Source organism: Schistocerca serialis, chromosome 6, assembly GCF_023864345.2.
Source record: "Schistocerca serialis cubense isolate TAMUIC-IGC-003099 chromosome 6, iqSchSeri2.2, whole genome shotgun sequence".
Classification (NCBI taxonomy): Eukaryota; Metazoa; Arthropoda; class Insecta; order Orthoptera; family Acrididae; genus Schistocerca; species Schistocerca serialis.
The window spans coordinates 274,356,431-274,375,537 of NC_064643.1; the positions used below are offsets into that span (position 1 = coordinate 274,356,431).

Below are 19,107 nucleotides of genomic sequence, written 5' to 3' on the forward strand. Positions count from 1 at the left end.
AAGGTGACACAACTATTTTACTTGAGCTAATCTGATACAGACAAATTAGTATCAAACAAGCTTCTTCTAAAATTGTATTTAATAGCTGCTGTATATTTCCTACCACTGTGCTGATATACAGGGTGATTATAATTATAGTTAAACTTTGAAACCACTATAGAAATAACACCACTGGGCAGAACGATGTCAAATTTGCAACGGAATATTATCAGAGGAGGAGGAAAACGTATGACAGAAGAAAAATAAATAGTTACAAAATGTAGCAATAGATGGTGCTGTAAGCATCATAATTTAATAGTGGTTGACTACAAATGACAAATGAATCATACAATTCCTGAGGTGTATGTTTGACATTGAACAAACTGTACTACTCAGTGTGCATGGGTGTACAGGTATGATACTGTTAGTTACATAAGCCCTTCCACCACAGCAAAATACGAGGGCGGTTCAGAAAGTAACCTCCGATTGGTCACAGTGCGGGTCGTGGGGGGAGTAGCGACGCCATCTGTGCGTTCACGCACTCAACAGGTCAGTCGGCATCAAGCCGTGGTCGAGTGAACGTCGTACCTGCGCTAGTTTAGTTTTTGTGGCAGTTTGAAATGTGTGCTGCAATAGAAAACCCCGCCAAATGTGAAGTGCGTGCTGTCATAAGGTTTTTTACAGCCAAAGGATATTCTGCAGCAGCTATTCATCGTGAGCTTTGTGCCGTGTACGGACCAAGAGTTATGAGTGAAGGAGTTGTCCGTGAATGGGTACGTTTATTTAAAAGTGGACGAGAAAACGTTCATGATGAAGAGAGGAGTGGTAGACCATCATTGGTGACTGACGAACTCGTTCAGACAGTTGATGCAAAAGTTCGTGAAAATCGACGTTTCTCAATGTCGGAGTTGTCTACTGGTTTTCCACAGATTTCTAAGACTCTCTTGTACGAGATAGTGACAGCAAGATTGGGTTACCGTAAGTTCTGTGCACGATGGGTGCCCAAAATTCTTACCGACCACCACAAAACTCAAAGAATGGCCTCTGCATTAGACTTTCTGTCACATTATGAGGACGAAGGAGAACCATTGTTAAACAGAATCGTGACCGGTGACGAAACCTGGATTAAGTACGTGAACCCTGAGACAAAAGAACAATCAAAGATGTGGGCACATTCAAATTCGCCTACCAAACCAAGAAAAGCCTCGCAAGATTTTTCTGCCAGAAAACTGATGGCAACGGTGTTTTGGGATGCCAAAGGGGTGTTGTTGGTTGAATTCATGGAACCTAGTACGACCATTAATCAAGACGTGTACTGTGAAACAATAAAAAAGTTACGACGGGCTATACAGAACAAACGCCGTGGTATGCTGACTTCCGGTATCGTTTTTTTGCACGATAACGCCCGTCCTCACTCTGCTCGCAGAACAACGGCCCTTCTTGAGTCCTTCAAGTGGGATGTTATCAACCATCCACCTTACAGCCCAGACCTGGCGCCAAGTGATTATCACCTCTTCATGCAATTGAAGAAATGGCTCGGGTCACAGCGGTTTGATGACGACGAAGAGCTCAAAGATGCGGTCACAGGCTGGCTCCAGGCACAAGCGGGTGATTTTTATGCAGAAGGAATTTCAAAGCTTGTGAAGAGATACGATAAGTGCCTCAATCGCTATGGAGACTATGTAGAAAAATAGTGCAAAGATGTAGTTGTAAGATGTATATATTAAAATATTTTTATTTAACTTGGTGTATTTTTTTAAATCAACCGGAGGTTACTTTCTGAGCGGCCCTCGTAATATGACCTTGTGAATTTCCTGTAATGTTTTTGAACATTATCTTTCTGTGTGTATATGAGTGTGAAACAAAATTGTATCTTTACCTAAACAAAAATACAAGGACTGAATATCCAGGCAGCTTATCAAAATTCTATCAGCATATAAATATTTCTCAATTGGGTGGTAACAGTGCCATTAGCTCTAACACCAGATATTGAATGTATGCCAAGAAGGGCAGTGCAAATGATAACTTGTTTGACCCACAGGAATAGGTCATGAAAATGCTGAAAAAACTAACCTGACACATGCTTGAAGACAAACTATTTCTCAAAAGCTTACTTATGATGTTTCAAGACCAAGTGTCAAATGATGAATCTAGAAGTGTACTGAAACTCTCTATGTATTGCTCCCATATGGATGACAAACACCAGATCACACTAATTGCAACACGCACTGAGGCATTTATCATCTTCTTCCCACCTCTACACATGAATGGAATGGGGATAAACCATAAAAAATTGGTACCGTGGCAAGTGCTGTCTGCTATGCACCTCCTGGTCATTTGTGCAGTATGGATCTGTGTGTGGTTTGCACAATATCGATGTGGATATAAAAGTAGATATGGAAGTTTATTCACATCTGTACTTGTATGCTAGAAAAACATGTTATAGAGTAAACTTCCATGAGATGAGATGCGATGCTTGTGACAAATATCACATGAAATATGTAGACATACAAATATGCTTGTAAAGTACCTCAGATTTTCAGTTACATTTTTGCCATTTTCATCTAAAAGAAATCTGCCTTTTTACAAAGACAAAAAAAGATAGCAATAATGCATAGGAGATGAAATAATTCAAGTGTGTGTTCTTTCGTTCTTTCTCATTGGTTACCACAAGTGAATTGAAATTACAGTTCTTTGCTGCTTTTGGCATATTAAAAATGTCGCATTCTGGCATTCATCCCATTCAGTTAAAAAAGAGTACTGTAAGCTTCAATACTGTTCTACCAACACATGAAGTTAGTTACCCCTAAAAAAAAATGAACAAGTGCAATAGGACTCGTGCTCTAAGGGCTCTATGCAGACTTAATTATGTATATATGTAGGGAAAGGGAAAATACAGTTTAACACACAATCCAAACCATGTGTTGTGTCTGCCGGCTCCTATTATCATTGAGAGGTGAAGTGCAGGCTAAAACAAAGACTGAAAAATGTATGGTCTGACCAGGAATTGATCCCATGACCTCTCAGTTTCCAGGCATGCACTTCACTGCTAGATCATCAGGTCTGACATGTATATAGATAGTTCATTTATAGGTTTGATGATTGAGTTTGCGAGTATCAAAATATGTGACATATATAGCCGTATATTTTGGTTATATGGACTTAGAAGCTTTAATTATTTCAACTGCATAGTATTCAGCATAAATTTCAACTTGATACTTCTACCCATTCCTGAGAAAAAGGGGTCTTAACAGACAGATGGAGGGACAATAAAGTCATCCTTTAAGGATTCCGTCGATTGACATACGGAACCCCAAAAATAAATAATTGTAGGAAATATGCCCTTATTTTTTCATACTGATTGTTAACGTTCCTCTTGTGTTGATTGTTAACAATCCTCTTGTGCCTTTTACCAAATGATTAACATTCTGAAAAACTCGGTTGAACCCCAGTGCTGACGTGGAGTAATTTGTACCTTTCATATGAAACTTATCCAGAATGGATTATTACTATGGTGCAGGCCTACCAGTAAGTGTTTGACGTTTCCGAGTGATGACATCCCAGCTGAATGAAACAGTGGTATACCTGACGAAACATTTAATACGGTTAATTTGTGGCTGTTACATTTAATCTTGTGAAGGAACATAAACAAGCAAGTACTTGTAATCGAAAAACACTGTAGCAAATCCTCATTTTGTGATTTTCATTTAGAAATAATAAATTGTTCTATCATCCAGCAATATAAGAATCGGTTAACATGGCAAAGAAATACATTCAGTGAGATGTTTAACAGGTTGTCGCATTGTACAGATTGTTGCATTTGCAGAAAAAATTCTGAGAAGGTGCCCAGTACTATTGCAGCTAAAAATATTATTTTTATGTTAAATTTAGAATGACAGAGGCAAAATTGGAATACTTGTGTCTGAATTGATCGTATACCTCTTTTGCTGTATACAGTGGCACAACATCTTGTTGCAGTGAAGGAAGAAATTTCATCTTATGAGCTTCCTCATAGAACACACACTTCCTTTTTGACGATAGACGTATCATGATCAAAACATCCCCACAGAAAAATTGTGGGCAATAATACAAAGCTAGGTATAATATGTAAATTAATAAACAATGTAAATGCACATCGCTAAATAGTGCAGCGTGTTGTGAATTGTTATATGATGAGGGTAAACAGATATTTACTTTTCCGAACTTGTTGCAAGTATTTCTTTCATGGAAGTTCTCTGAATAAATATCTTAGTGCATACCTATCCATAGTGTGCCCTTGATTGTAGATATTGCCATGTAAATTTGAACTTCAACTGGATTGTGAATGAGCTTCAGTTCAACCTGATGGCAAATGTACATTATATGGTGCTGTGAGACATGATACTGCTTATGACTTACATGCTGTTTCAGCTAATCGGAGAATGTGCAACTACTACTTCTGTATAAAGCAGTCATAAACACTAAAGCTTTCCTGAAGCACAAATTGGCATTTCTTGTCCCTAAAAATCCTTTTTTATGAGTTTACTAAATACTGATACTATGTTATTAATATTGTTTATTAATCAGGAAATTATTATGAATGCAATGCTTTTCTAATCCTACCCACTATCTGTTCCACCGTACCTCCCCACAGTGGTACTAAGCCACCCACCGAACCTACACGATATCCTCGTCCATTCATACTCTACCCCTGCTCCCAACCTCTCACCTCAAGGCTCGTATCCCTGTAATAGACCTAGATGCAAGACCAGTCCCATACATCCTCCCACCAGTACCTACTCCACTCCGGTCACAAGCATCACCTATCCTGTCAAAGGCCGTGCTATCTGTGAAAGCAGTCATGTGATCTACAAGCTAAACTGCAATCACATTGCTGCATTCTACAAGGGCTGTCCATGTGAATGGCTACTGATAAACTGTGGCCAAGAGACAGCTGGTTATCCCCTTCCCTGCTCCTGCTCCATCGCTACACAGCCTTCTATTCTACCAATGCACTTACTGTCTCTTTACTTCTCTCCTTTCCTGCCTCCCCCCACCTGCCTGACATCTAACCTCTTGACTGCACATAGCTGCCTTACCCTTTCCCTATTATGTCCCTGTATGCTCCCACAAGCAGCATTTTACTGTCACCTCCTCCTCCCTGCCCCAGTCTTCCCTTTACCACCCACCCCCACCCCCACCCCCACCCAAATTGCTTCGCCTACCATGCACAGTTCCTGACAGGTTGGTCTCGGCAACCAGAGATAGTGGTCATGTGTGTGTGAATTGTGCTTGAGTCAATATGTGTGTGTTTACAGTAAAAGAAGGCCTTTTGGCCAAAAGCTTTCTTGTTTAGTGGTTCTTTTATTATGGCTGTCTGTGACTCAACATCTCCACTGCATGGTGAGTAGCCATCTATCCTTTGCATAATAATGTCATTAATGCTTTTGTAACCATCTCTAAGTGGAATGACAGTTTTCATAAACAGAAATTATTACCCATTGAACATAATGTTTGCTGTTTTCCTTTTTCTAATTTTTTTTTTTTTTTTTTTTTTAGGAATGTTACCATGTTGTTCAGGGTGGAGTACCGGAAACAACTGAATTGCTGAAAGAACGTTTTGACTATATCTTTTACACTGGCTCAACACAAGTTGGTAAAATTGTGAGAGCAGCAGCCAATGAACATTTGACTCCTACCACCTTGGAACTAGGTGGTAAAAGGTAAAAACCAGATTAATTTGAAATTTTGATGTTAATGGAGGCGGAAATTCCTCACTTGTAACAAGTAAGTGTTTGCATAGTGCATATTTATTTGGACCCATGTACAGTTACAGTTCATTGTCCACAGTCCTGTGTACATTGATTCCACCGTAAATATGGATATAGCTGCAAAACGTATTCTTTGGGGAAAGTGCATCAATGCTGGTCAAACTTGTATAGCACCTGACTATGTGCTATGTTCTAAGGAAGTGGAGAGGAATTTTATTGCTAAAGCTAAAGAAATACTCAAAGAATGGTACGGAGATAATCCAAAGGACTCGCCTGATCTGTGCCGAATTATCTCCGATAGGCAATTCCAGTAAGTTTTGGATTTTAATATCCTATGTATATTACTAATTAACTTAACAAAAGTATGGCAGATCACCAGTTGTTAAAAACTTCATACTTCCTTAGGAGATTACATGGTTATCTGAGTAATGGAAGCGTTGCAGTTGGAGGTGAAACAGATGCTTCAGAAAGATTTATTAGCCCAACTATTCTCACAGATGTGAAACCAACAGCACCTGTTATGCAAGAAGAAGTATTTGGGCCAATACTTCCTATAATAAATGTGGAGAGTGCTTTTGATGCAATAAAGTTCATCAACAGTCGGTAAGTAGTCAGAGGAAGTTTAAATGTATATACTTTCATTGACCTGCAACTTCATATAGTACTAGCAATATTTTTTCATTTGAGTAATAACTGCAACAGTTAACAGTGGAAGAAGACGTAAGGATGTGCATGACTAGGATGAGAGACTGACATGCAGATTAACAGTTAAGCATTATGCACCCAGTACTGAGAAGCCATTTACCTCTAAAACTGACAGAGAATGTAGTAGGTGTTGCTGCAAATGAAAGTGGGGTTCTGACCAAACTGTGTGGTACAAAATTGAAAGAACATGGTAAACTCCTATATAAACTGCCATTTAGATGGCGGCAGTAAGTTTAAAAGACATGGTACATAGAGGAACATAAACTCATAGCTTTTAGTTAAATGGTTGATTACTGTATGACTTAATCAACGACAAAGTTAGTGTTGGGTTTTACTGTTATTTCACAGGTAAAATGTGGCTAGTAGGAAGGGTGGGGCAGGAGGAAACAGCCATAAAGCTGTGATAAATTCTTGTAGAAATTTCAAAAAGAAATCTATAGGGACTTCGGATCTGCATGAACAATGAATGTAAAGTAACCAGAAGAAATATTTTGCCTTGATCACCAATTTGTTATTTTTTGTAGTTGTCAGATTTGTGATAAAACAAAACTGCACATGTGGGATTGTCATTAAATTCATGTAGTTGATTATTTCTGATTCTTACCCTTTTGGAGTAATTTATCACTGCAATGGTAGGAGGGTAACCTAAACCTCTGTACATTCCTTCACTTTCTTTTGGTAAGGGAGTTGAAAGAGTGAAGGTGATGCCATCTATTGAAAATGTTTGATCACTCTGATCTTGAGTTATATTCCAATAATAATAATAATAATAATAATAATAATCTTTATTTATCCCTATATAACATGAAAACAATCAATTTTTGAGAATATATTTGTCCTTATATAATTTACAGTCTTGGACATGTCAGTGTTTGTAGATGTCCAAAAATATAATACAATAAGTAGCATATTATGTACTATTAAATAAATATTTACCACTATTAATATACAGAGGTAGAATTGTCGATAACGGAGCTCAGAACTCTTTAGGTGAGCATAAATATTTTTCAGTTAACAACTGCTTTCCATGGAGCTGCTTTATGTTATCTGGCAACCTAATATAGATTTATCTTCCAGCTTCAAGTAGACTGTGATCTGTAGCTCTTTTATTAGTCAAACAATGGAAAATCCAGGATTTAACAATGACAATAATATGAAAAGGATTGATTGCTGCTCACCATAAAGTGGAAATATTGAGTCGCAGACAGGCACAAGAAAGACTGCTAAATAAGTAGGCTTTCAGCCAAAAAGCCTTTTCTGAATTAGACAACACTGTGTGTGTGTGTGTGTGTGTGTGTGTGTGTGTGTGTCTGTTCATTATGCTCAGTTCATCCTTCTCTTTTTCAAACGTAAGGGCGTACAGTGAATACAAAGTCAGTAAATTATAATTTTTGAAGTAGTTCCTATAGGACTGGAGTTCACTTATATTAGCAGTTATTCTAACTGCTCTCTTTTGAATCTTCAACGTACCATCCATGTAGACTGTGGATGCTCAACCCCAAATTTCAGTCCTACATTGCAAATGCCAATGAAATAATCCATAAGATGCTTATTTAAGGATGGAAGGATTTATTATGTTTGAGAGCCACTTCAGTAAGTAAATATTGCAGCTAATCTTTAAAAAGATGTAACTGATATCCTCTTTGCATGTGAGATGTTCCTTCATCACGATGCCTAAAAACTTACATTTTTCGGATTTTTCAGCTGTAGACAGTGATGCAGCATGGAATAGGCTATAATTCAACAGGAATTTCATTACATCTGTCTTGGCCCTATTCATTGTTATATTTTCTGTGACCAATTCAGAGTTTGCTTTGTAATGCTAGCTTATCAGTACAGCCCCACCTAATGAATGATGTTTCATCAGCATAGTCACTAGCTTTCAGTTTTGTGGCTGTGTTTTGTCAGTAACATATACAAGAAACAAAAATGGCCCAAGAATACTTCCCTGGGGGAAGAGTTTTGTATGCTGATTTTACTGTTAGGATTTTATTTTCATTCTTATAACACAGTTTAGTACACTTCTATCTCATATATGCAAACTTACATAGTTTAGTGCTTCGCCTCATATACCATAAATTTGTAATTTGGGTAATAGTGCTGCATGATCCACAGAATCGAAGGCATGAGACAAATCTAGAAAAGTCCCAATGACTTTGGTTCCTTTATCCAGTCTGTTTAGCCTTTCATGGAAAAAGCTGCTACTGCTGTTCATGCGTATCTCACTTTTCGGAACCTGTACGGCGAGTTATTTAATGGGTGTACTTACAGGAGAAAGATTACATTGCTCTAGAATTACTCTTTCAAGTGACTTCCTGTATGTTGAGGTCAATGAAATTGGCTTATAATTATTTACGAGAGTGATTACTCCCTTTTTATACACTTGTTGTATCTTATCAATTTTTAACTGTTCAGAGAAGGTGCCATGGCCAGTTTAATTGTTTATTAAATGTGGTTTTGGTAGATCTATAATTCCAGCCATTAGATGTGAATGTAGTCAAACCTGTCATCTTTAGAGTAGTAGTTGGAGACACTAACCCCTTGACCAAGACTTAATTAACATTGGTAAAATGTCTATGTGGGTTAAGATCTTTTGCTTTTTATTGTATTTCATGTGTCAGCTTAAATTAGGCTGAAATTGGTATTGTGTTTTGTAAATTTTGCACCAATTCTGTTAAATGAATTACAATGCCAAAAATAAAACTTTAAAAGGTTTTACACACATCTGGAGGGGGGGGGGGGGGGGGGCGGGGGAGAGAGAGAGAGAGAGAGAGAGAGAGAGAGAGAGAGAGAGGAACGAGGGTGGGGGGGAGAGCACTTAGTTTGTATTCAGTCTTTTGCTTTGTGTTTTGATACTCGATATTCTTTGATTGAAATTTTGTGGCATTGGCTGCTACAATGCACACTAGTTCTGAAGTTTTCCACTGTTTTCTTATATGTGTGCAAGATGTTGGGAGCACTCAAAGGCATATTTCTCATTTTTATATTTTAGAAAGCCAGTCACATTACATTTCCTGATTCAATAACTAGGAACAGGAAAAATTCGTTTAAATGATAACACAACAAATAACGTGAATTCAGCAGTTTTTAAGGAAGTAATGCGAATTTGGCAGTTGTTAAGGAAGTAACGAAAAATCAGCGTTTTTCAACAATATATTTCTGTGTCCTTGTAAGAAATGTTGTAAATCTAATGATGTCAGAAACATACTTAGTGTTGAAATGTTCCATGTTCAACCGTCATACTACTTTCGCAGTTGTGACGTCACTAGTTGCCTTTCGACTATCGACTTTTGCGAGCGCATACAAATGATCACTGTGCGAATTTCGATTGTGTATTTTGCAGTGTATGTGCCACAGTATGCCATTTCAGAGCAATGGTGCAATGAAAATCTATCACAAACACATCACAATGACGAAGCCTACAGTAACCACTGACAAAAGGGTGCGAGGATTTGAAATCCGTGGTTTATATGCTCCTGATTAGCTAACAATGTCTTATAAATTCTGCAATGTCAGAGTTTAATGGGAGTGTAAAAATTCAACAGTGAAACATGTGCAGACCGAAAAACATAAGGGCAACAAGTGTAAGTAGACCAGTTTGCCAATAAAGCGGCAATCTACAATTAGCAGCAGCTTTTTAAGCTGCAAAAAAGAAGAACAGTGATTGTGAAAATCTGGCCCAAAGGAGTGCGGAAACATTTTTGCAGGCCAACACTACATTCCACAAGCTGGATACATCATTGATAAATAATTTTTTTTCGCATTATTTAAAATATATGTATCACTTCACACTGTTCCGGCCAAGCGCAGCAACAGTATACAAATGTTAAAAATTGAAATAATAGTCTCTGTTGCAGATAATTTATTGATGACGCGTTTCACGTGTCTAGCACATCTTCAGGTCATTCTTGAGCTGTGGAGACTGGCTTTTGTGGTCTCCACAGCTCAAGAACGACATGAAGAAGCACGAAACATGTCATCAATGGAATATGTGCAACATGCTGTTATTTTCATTTTTACGTTTGGTATTTGTTTTTAAATAATTATTTGTGTCAAAGTTTTTTGTTAAAAGAATTTTTCTCTACACTTGTCTCATGTTTGGCCTACCCTATCTTAGGAGTAGTTACATTTTCAACATAGCATTGAAAAATGGTTAAATGTGACAAAAATAGATAACTGATAATAGAAAAAGCTTGCCAGAAATAACACTGATAAATAACACGGAAAAGTGCAAAAAGTAATACTGATTTTGGCCAAAAAAAACACCGATTCCCCCCCCCCCCCTCCCCCCATCAATAATGAATAACATGGCAAAAACAAGTTTGTGTCTCAGTATGAGAGACTTTTCATGAAATATCTTTACTTATTATTGAACCAAAGCAAGTGAGTTTTCATTTCTTAAAATTTTGAGGAAATCCCAAATGATATCTTCATAGTACAGATCAATTTTTATTTGCTGTTTGGACATGTTCATATTTGACAGTTTATTAAATTCTTGGCAAATTGCAGCATTTAAATGTTTATTGTGAGTTTTAAATAATTTATGTGGTGGTAGAATGACATTGTATTACACATGAAAGATTAATAATTGCAGTTTAAAATTCATGCTTTATCTCAATTATATATTTAAGTAGGATTAAAACACAGGGATCTCCCTGTGGTCCTACATTCAGGTCTTTGTCCAGCACATAGCTTAATTTGCCAGGGAGTTTCATAAAATTTAGCTGAAGTTCACCTATTGATAAGAGTATGTTTGGAAATATTTTTTGTAAACTGTTGAGCAATTTTTCTACAGCCAACAAACATATAATTTATAAATACATAATGACTCTGTGAAATGTTTGGGGTGTGGAACTTTCAGGAAGAATGGTACTGTAGTTACTAGTAGCACTAGTAGTACCTGTAAGGAATATAAGTGTAGACGGTGGAGAATGAGACCCATATTTATGTTATCATAACTTAGATTATATTATGAAGAGCTGGAGGCATTATCGAGAAAAAGTAAGTCCATTCAGAATCTCCTCAGCACATATGTTTATGTGATCATAATTAATGACTTTATCCCAGGAAACCATTTATATATCTGCCCACATTCACATTTTTCTCTTCAATAGCTGGCATCCATTGACACTTTATGTATTTACAACTGACAAGTCGATACAGAAGTTGTTCATGGATCAGACAAGAAGTGGCTCAGCTTGCATCAATGACACAGTGATGCAGTTTGCTGGTGAGTTGTTGGTAATGCAAAATATGCTTTCAGTACCTGTGATGAGGTGCTTGGCATAGAATGTAGTTACAGTTGTGAAGATAATCTGAAATTCCCCCATTCTGTACAAGTAATAATTAACACTGCTCTGTAGCTAATTATGGTTGCTGTTGACATGTTCATAATACAGGGGAAAAGCATTGTTTATTTTGGTGGTGGGTATACATTCAGAATTATTTTACATGCTTTGCCATTTATCAGGTGGTCAAATCAAGACTACCATTTGTTTTAAGTGTAAAGGTGAAGTTAATGTTTATTATGAACTTTGATTCTGTTGTTATGTAGAGGTAGTTGTACTAAAGGCTTTACAAGGCAGGATACAACTATCTAGATATAAACAGATTTCTTCTTCATTCAGAATGTGCTGACTGGTTAAACTGTTTATATGTGACTCCAGGAAGTTGGGTTCACACTTTGTTACAATCCTGTCTCTTTACTGGTGTGCAAGATATACCTGGTCAACTTGTAAATATTGCTATGCACACTGAGGTTTTATGTAGATGTTAGTTCCAAACCAATTAGAATAATGGGTAACTTCAATTCACACATTAATGGATACTGTGCTTCTAGCTGGATCTTAAGTGTACTAATTAGAAACTACTTTGAAAAGAGATGGTGCATGTAATAGCATAATAAATTCACAAAAATTTTCCTCTCTCTGCATTGTGATTCATTTCAGAAACTAAAATTAGTTTAATAAGTTTAGTGATTGGTTGTACATTTAAAATGCCACAGTGATGATGATTCTTTCCATAGATACTGCAGTTTTCAGAGAAACTGATGTGCAACATACATCATGCCCAACGTACTAGCAGATTGGTGATAGGGTTACTGTCTGTTCTAGCTATCATAATTTTAAGCAATGGTTAATTAACTGACTTTGGTGGTTGGTAAAACTATAAAAAATTATTATTTAAATGTCCTAACATATTATACTACAAAATTATGCTCAATGTGCAGCAGAGAGAATTGTGTAAAAAGTGCCATTGGTCAGATCAGGTTGTGATAAAAAAAAATTATAAAAATAGCTGCATTACCATTGTCTACTACTTTGTTTTAAATGTCATTAAAAACTGAACACTTTTAGAAGTATTGTTGTATTATCCTTTAAAGTTATTCTAGAGCTTTTGAGTATTGTGCAATAAAAAGGGTTGTGAACATTACACACACAACTGATATAGTAGAGTTGTAGTTAACAAGGATCAGTAGTTAGAATAAATCATTTAAAATGCAAAAATAGTGAGGAATATTGGACTCATGCACTCTCTTTTACGTATAATAGTGTCAATATAAATTGTAGTGAGAGAGGATGAAACAGAAAAAATGAGTGGAAAATGCATTCATAACTTCTCCATGTTTATGCTCCCATTTTCTTTTTAATCAGCTCATTGGCATTTACAGCATTTGTAGATGTAACTACATTGTTCTTTACCTGACTTCCCACTTTAAAAAGGAAGCTATGATGAAAGATAATGCCATAAATAACAACTCGATAAATTATCTTTTATGCAATTGGAAGCTTATTTTGCAGCTTAGTCTGATCAGTGAGTGCTCAATTTCTCTATTGTGTGTACTTTTCGGTAATAAGATTTACAGTTGTTCATATGAGTGGTAGAGCAAATATAAACCAACCTAACATATTGTTGCACAAAAAGTGAGTTGGACAGAATTTCAATAATTGTAGCTGTTTTGGTCATGGTTAGGACTACTTTGCTTAATCCGCCAAGAGTTTATTTCTGTGTTGCAAGACATAACTGGTATTCAAGTCATTCATTATAATTACGTGAAGAGAAGGAGGCTGTCCCCATTTTCTGCACTAGTATGACTGCAATATTTGACTAATGATTCTAACACCATTATAGTCAGGGATTACTGAAATGATACTTCAGAACAAAACAGTATGCATTGACTATGTTAATTTTATAGTAGAAGGAGGAAATGCCTGGTTGTATTTCATTGGAAGAGTTCTGGAAAGGTGTAGTTCCTCAACTAAAGAAATATCATACAATGACTTACGTAGTTTACCCTTGAGCATTGCTTATCTATTGCAATATTTTAGCCAGAATTGTTAATAATAAAGACAAGTGAAGTTGAAATAAGTCCTATAGTTTTTGATGAATCTACCTTATTTCCTAAAAAGAGTATTATAGATAGGCCTCATAATCACTAATGGGATATGCTTTGAGGCTTTCTCTGGTGCAGAATCCTTGTATGGAACAGGCAGCTACGCAGTGACAAATATTATCCCCCTCCTCTCTCCGCCCCTTCCTCTCTCACTCAGCTGTGGCAGAAAGCTTAGAACATAGCAGACTATAGTTTTTACTATTTATTGTTTTTGGTTGTGGCTGGAACATCTCAGAATCAGCATATGTTAAAACATGCACATGTCAGTGAATTTCAGTTACTCTGGCATTGCATTTAGTTGTTCTTGAGATCAAATTTTTGTTTCAAAGTGGGATTCTCCATTGTCTTTAACAGATAATCATGTGTAGAGATGATAACCCGTAGATATGCACATCTGCCATCAGAGACTACACTAATGCTAGCGGTGATACTTTTCCTTCAGCAAAATGCTTCTCATCACAGCGTAGAGTATATTTATCTGTAACTTCTCTATATCAAATTCCAACCTTGTCCCATTGCTAAGAGTGTGCCCCATATACCTACTAAAGTTGTTAATGTGCATTCTAATTTCCAAAGTGGCTGAACTGTAGGGATATAAATTGAACAGTCACTGTTTTGCAAGAGTATAATTTGAATTACTGCATCATTGTATCATCACACTTTGCAACTAAATTTGTAGATTCTTTTTTCAAAAGATTAAATTTGCTTCTAAACATTTGCCTTGTTTATTACTTTCATTTAATGGTATGGAGACTGTTTTTGGGGCAGATTTCAACAGCTTCTCTGCAGCTTATCTTTGCACAGCTATGATGATTGGTTTTCCATAAATCAGTATTCAAGTAGTATAGTTTATATTCATCAGGAAGATTCTTATTGGATATTAAACTCAAATGTTACTTTGCTTTGCCTCTAGACACTTCTTCTCTCTGTACCTATTTCAGTTTAGAAGGTGTATGAAGTATTTAAAAAATCACATAAATAAGCTCAATAGATTCAGTGACTCAGGCACTTGAAAAAAATCTTCGCTTATTAAGGGCAACATAATTATGCAACAACTAACATTTTTCAACATAACTAGATATTATCCTGTTGAAAACACAAGTGCAACTGACTTCCACTTTACATCAATCCATCATTACGATGTATAATAAAAGAAATATATGCTTTCATCTGTGGCTGGCCAACTAAGAGAAATATTTTCTTCATTCAGCGTACCTTCAGCTGAATTCAACTCCTGTAAATGTTTTCTTATCTGGAGATCAGGGACTTGCTGTTCTCACAACCAGCCTTTCAACAAAGGAAAAGATTATTTACATTGTAACATAAACCAAAAGTAATGCATTCATAGCGGTAGAGGTAGCACTGCTGTGGAACACTTGAGGTGAAACTGACATGCACCATCAAAAGTCAGATTCCGGCTCACATTTCAAATTACTGAGACTTTATCATCAAAGGGTTGTGTGTAATGTAATCTGCTTCAAGAGCATCAGTAGATAAATGGACTACAGTTTCTGGTTGCGCTGCTACAGCATTCACATCTGCGTATTCCTATCAGCTTTCTGGCACAGATTTGTTTTTCTGAGAAAAAAGGAGAATATTGTCACAAGTCTGATATTTTATCCCAATTTGACACATTCTGCATTGTCTTTCTTGAGTGGTATGACAACGTGCATGCTGCTAGCAGAATCTGTATGATATTAAATGAGCTAAGCTTTCTTTGTGGTGATTAATCCAGTGTGTGGCGGTTCCTCCTGCTTAGCTGTCATCTTTTGTTGATTATTGTCCTCGGTGTTGCCATACTGTGTTGCTACACTGGCGGAAAAATGGGTTGTGGATTCCAACACACACTACTGTAAATCATGTAGCCGACAGGTGCACAGTTGCGTTTCACCGTACTTTAATTTTCAATTTGCACAAGCTCCAATATTACACAGTTATATGGCCAGTGCACTATTATGTAACCTTGGATAGCCTCATAACAGTTGGCAGGTGAAACTCCACATACTTCTGCAATAGTTTCTAGTTGAACATCTATGAGCAGTAAAATCTATCCACAAAATTCACAGTTCTTCTAGAATAATCAGGTAAGTATGAAGTAGACACTGTCACTGTTTTTACGCACGGCCTAATTGTTTAACACTTGTTCCACAGTAAATTTGAAGCGTTGTTGTTGTTGTTGTTGTTGTTGTTGTTCTAACCAACACAGGTTTCTCCTCTAAAACTTGGCTGTGGACTGAATGTCTCGTGACCAAAAATCGGGCCCTTATGTATCCTCACAATAATAGAGGCTGAAACTGCATTGTTCAAAGTTAAATTTACGTAAATTACAATTAAAACTTAACTCATTAAATTAACTGAATACACTGAAAAATTGTGTCCCTTTAACAGTTTCTTCTACTACAAAAGTTAGGCCACATTATTTTTTTTAAATCATGAAATTGACAAATATAGTTATGCAAACAATACTTTTGACAAAATTGTTAATTACTTTGGAATTAATTAAGGGCTGGTTTTGCTAACATATTTTCGAAGAGAGCCAAATAGATACTGTGAGATTACTAGCATTTCGTCTTCCAAATGTTTACAATTATTACAGAATTTATATTTGTTTATACATCAACAATAGAATTTAAGCTATGAAACAATTACTGATTTCGCCCTATAACCAAAATAAATTAGAAAATCAAACACATACATAAAACTAAGCACAAAATTAGATCTGGTGTTATTTACTCTAAAACTGAGGGCCAGTCTTTCTCTTATATGAAAATGCAGATTATATCCACGTATGCTAATGGTAATCAGTTAAAAGTAACAAAATGAATTTTAAGGAGGCAGATGACAAAACAAGAGGGGAATTAAAATTATCCCAGCTTGCTTTGTCACAGGTGATAATTTGAAAAGAGTGGCAAAGTATTTTCCCAGATAGGGAAAGGTTGCACAAATCTATAACTTCTGGAAGGCCAATCTCTTCCCTCCTAACATGAATTCTTTAGTGGCCTGAGGAAAGGACGGTTGGTTTATGTTTGCTGCACCCTCTTTTGAAGCCTGCTTTGAACTATACGCTGGGCATGGTTTTGTTATTGGTACAGGGAAAAGCCTTTAGCTTTCTACATCTTCACCAGTAGAAAAACGGATATGGAGCTCTTGATTGACAATGTCCCTTGTGGTGGAGTGTGTTGCAATGACACTGTTCTTCATCTTGCAGGTAATGAGTCTATTTCAAGTTACTTTTGTAATGCAGTTAGTTCACTGTTAACTTTAAACATTTTAACTTCTTTGTATGTAACAAATATAAACTAAGAAATGTGCCTTCTATCAGTCTTTCTACTTTTGCCCTCTTTCCTTTTGCCCCTTTTCCTCAATCTGGTTTAATGTAACAGTAACAACATTAACAGTACTAATAGTGACAGTCATTGTGAATATATATTATGAATACAGTTGTAGTCACTAGTATGTATGAAAGTGATACTTTGCATTCTTTTGTAATGTGTAGTTGCTTATTTTATCTGTTTGTGTATGCTGGGTACTGACAACATTCAGTGTTGATTTTAAGCAGTTTTCCAATTATATCTTTTGTGATATGTTGGTCCACTAGTTGCATAACCATTTCTGTGCTCCTGAATAGCTGCAATTTAATTTTCGCTTGATTTCTGTCTTCTCTCAACCTGATGGTACACACTCTTTTTCTTTTCTTTTTTTCCCCCCTATTAGAAACAAAGCAGAGTAAGTTACATATACACTCAATGACAACATAAACACTTAAAAAAACTGCAAGGGAGACAAAGAAGACTTTATAGACTCAAACTCTGCAAATTCCATTTATCATTAACGTGAAGCAAATGGTCATTTTTCCAGCTTCGATGAATTCTAAGGTGGTTGCTTCAGCAAGGCCACAGTTAATTCGCTCTGCACCCCCTCCTCCTCCCCCCCCCCCACCACACACAATACCACAACCACAACCACCACCACCACCACCACCACTACCACTGCACACCCCCCTCCCACCTCACCCACTTTTCTCTGGTTACGTGTAATTGAGGTAATGCTCTATAATGAAAGTGTGGAGTGGGTATGAAATAATTGAGATGTGGTACATGTCTGTCCTGTTTGTAAGCTAAAAATGCACTGTAATCTGTGGTCAGGTCACAGATATTCCATTTACCACTTATGGTACATCAGCAGTGTATATTGCGTGAATTTTCCTGAGAGCCACCCCCCACCCCCCCATTTCACCCCTTCCCCCACCCCCCTCACCCCGCAGTGCGCAACACTGAAGGGATGATAGAATGGGGTTGGTGACTACTTTTAACGGTGAGTACCGATATGAATGATAGGTCATGCTGTGGCTGGCACTTTCGAGAGTCACAACTGGGCCACTTCTTGAAGTAGTCATGGGTGCGGTATGAATACTGAACAGGTGGTAATAAAGTTGTAGCTGCCATGGGAAGCATCCAGTGTGTCTACATGGAACAGTGGCAGTACGACTGGAGAGATGAGAGTGGGGTGTCAGTGGTGAGGATGTTGGCATGTGGAGGCGAGACATGTTGGAGAGACTTCGTTCTGATCAAAGGAACAGCATATGTTGAAGGGTTGTGCAGTTGACGTGAGCCTATAATGCAATTGCTGGAGGGAGCTTCAATGGGCACAGTCTGTGCAGTGGCTGTCAGTGAACCAGGTGAATGTAGTCGGTGGGGTTGCTGTTGTCATGTGAAGATCAGCGTGGGCAGCAGTCGAGCTGCATGGCGGTGCATCATGTGGAAGGTACGTGGCCACAGTGTGCTGAACAGCTGAGATACATGAACAATGATGCCAGTGGTGGGGTAGCTACGCGGCTAGGCAGGACTGACGTGGTGTACTGTACTGTACTTTACTGACATGACATGACATGACATGACATGACATGTACTCCACCATATGCGTGTTTTGGTAACATTGTGGGTGATGGGTAGAGCAAGGAGAGGAGGGCATGGCCAGATGTTGGGTGGGCATGATTGGTTTGTGTGACGGGACTATGCGTGTGCTCCCACTCTCTTCAACATGACAGTTGTGTGTCAAACCTGTGATCTGCCTATGCACCAGTGTGAGGGCAGCAGGTATGTCTTCATTACATTGGGGGATAAACATGTTATCTCAACAGAATCTGTCCAATGACGTAAGACAGTCGGCGTAGCTCATCAGCTGAGGGAGTATGCTCCTCAACGGTCTTGATGGATGTACGGTTGTCTTCCTGTTTGACCATGTATAGGTGGAGGCGACAAGACAAAAGTTTCTGGGATG

General features: G+C 37.4%; 1 protein-coding gene across 5 annotated transcripts in view; it reads left to right on the top strand.

The window, feature by feature from the left end:
• The window catches only part of LOC126485080 (aldehyde dehydrogenase, dimeric NADP-preferring-like), a 363,030-nt gene that overhangs the window by 305,350 nt on the left and 38,573 nt on the right, over window positions 1-19,107 (top strand). For 4 of the 5 annotated variants that reach the window (XM_050108683.1, XM_050108686.1, XM_050108688.1 and 1 more), the window contains exons 6-9: window positions 5,518-5,681; window positions 5,809-6,039; window positions 6,135-6,332; window positions 16,920-17,035. In XM_050108683.1, coding sequence (XP_049964640.1) covers window positions 5,518-5,681; window positions 5,809-6,039; window positions 6,135-6,332; window positions 16,920-17,035 — 709 coding nt within the window. Of the gene's footprint in view, window positions 1-5,517; window positions 5,682-5,808; window positions 6,040-6,134; window positions 6,333-11,548; window positions 11,665-16,919; window positions 17,036-19,107 lie in introns of all 5 variants that reach the window. The other variant, XM_050108684.1, reaches the window with a different exon arrangement.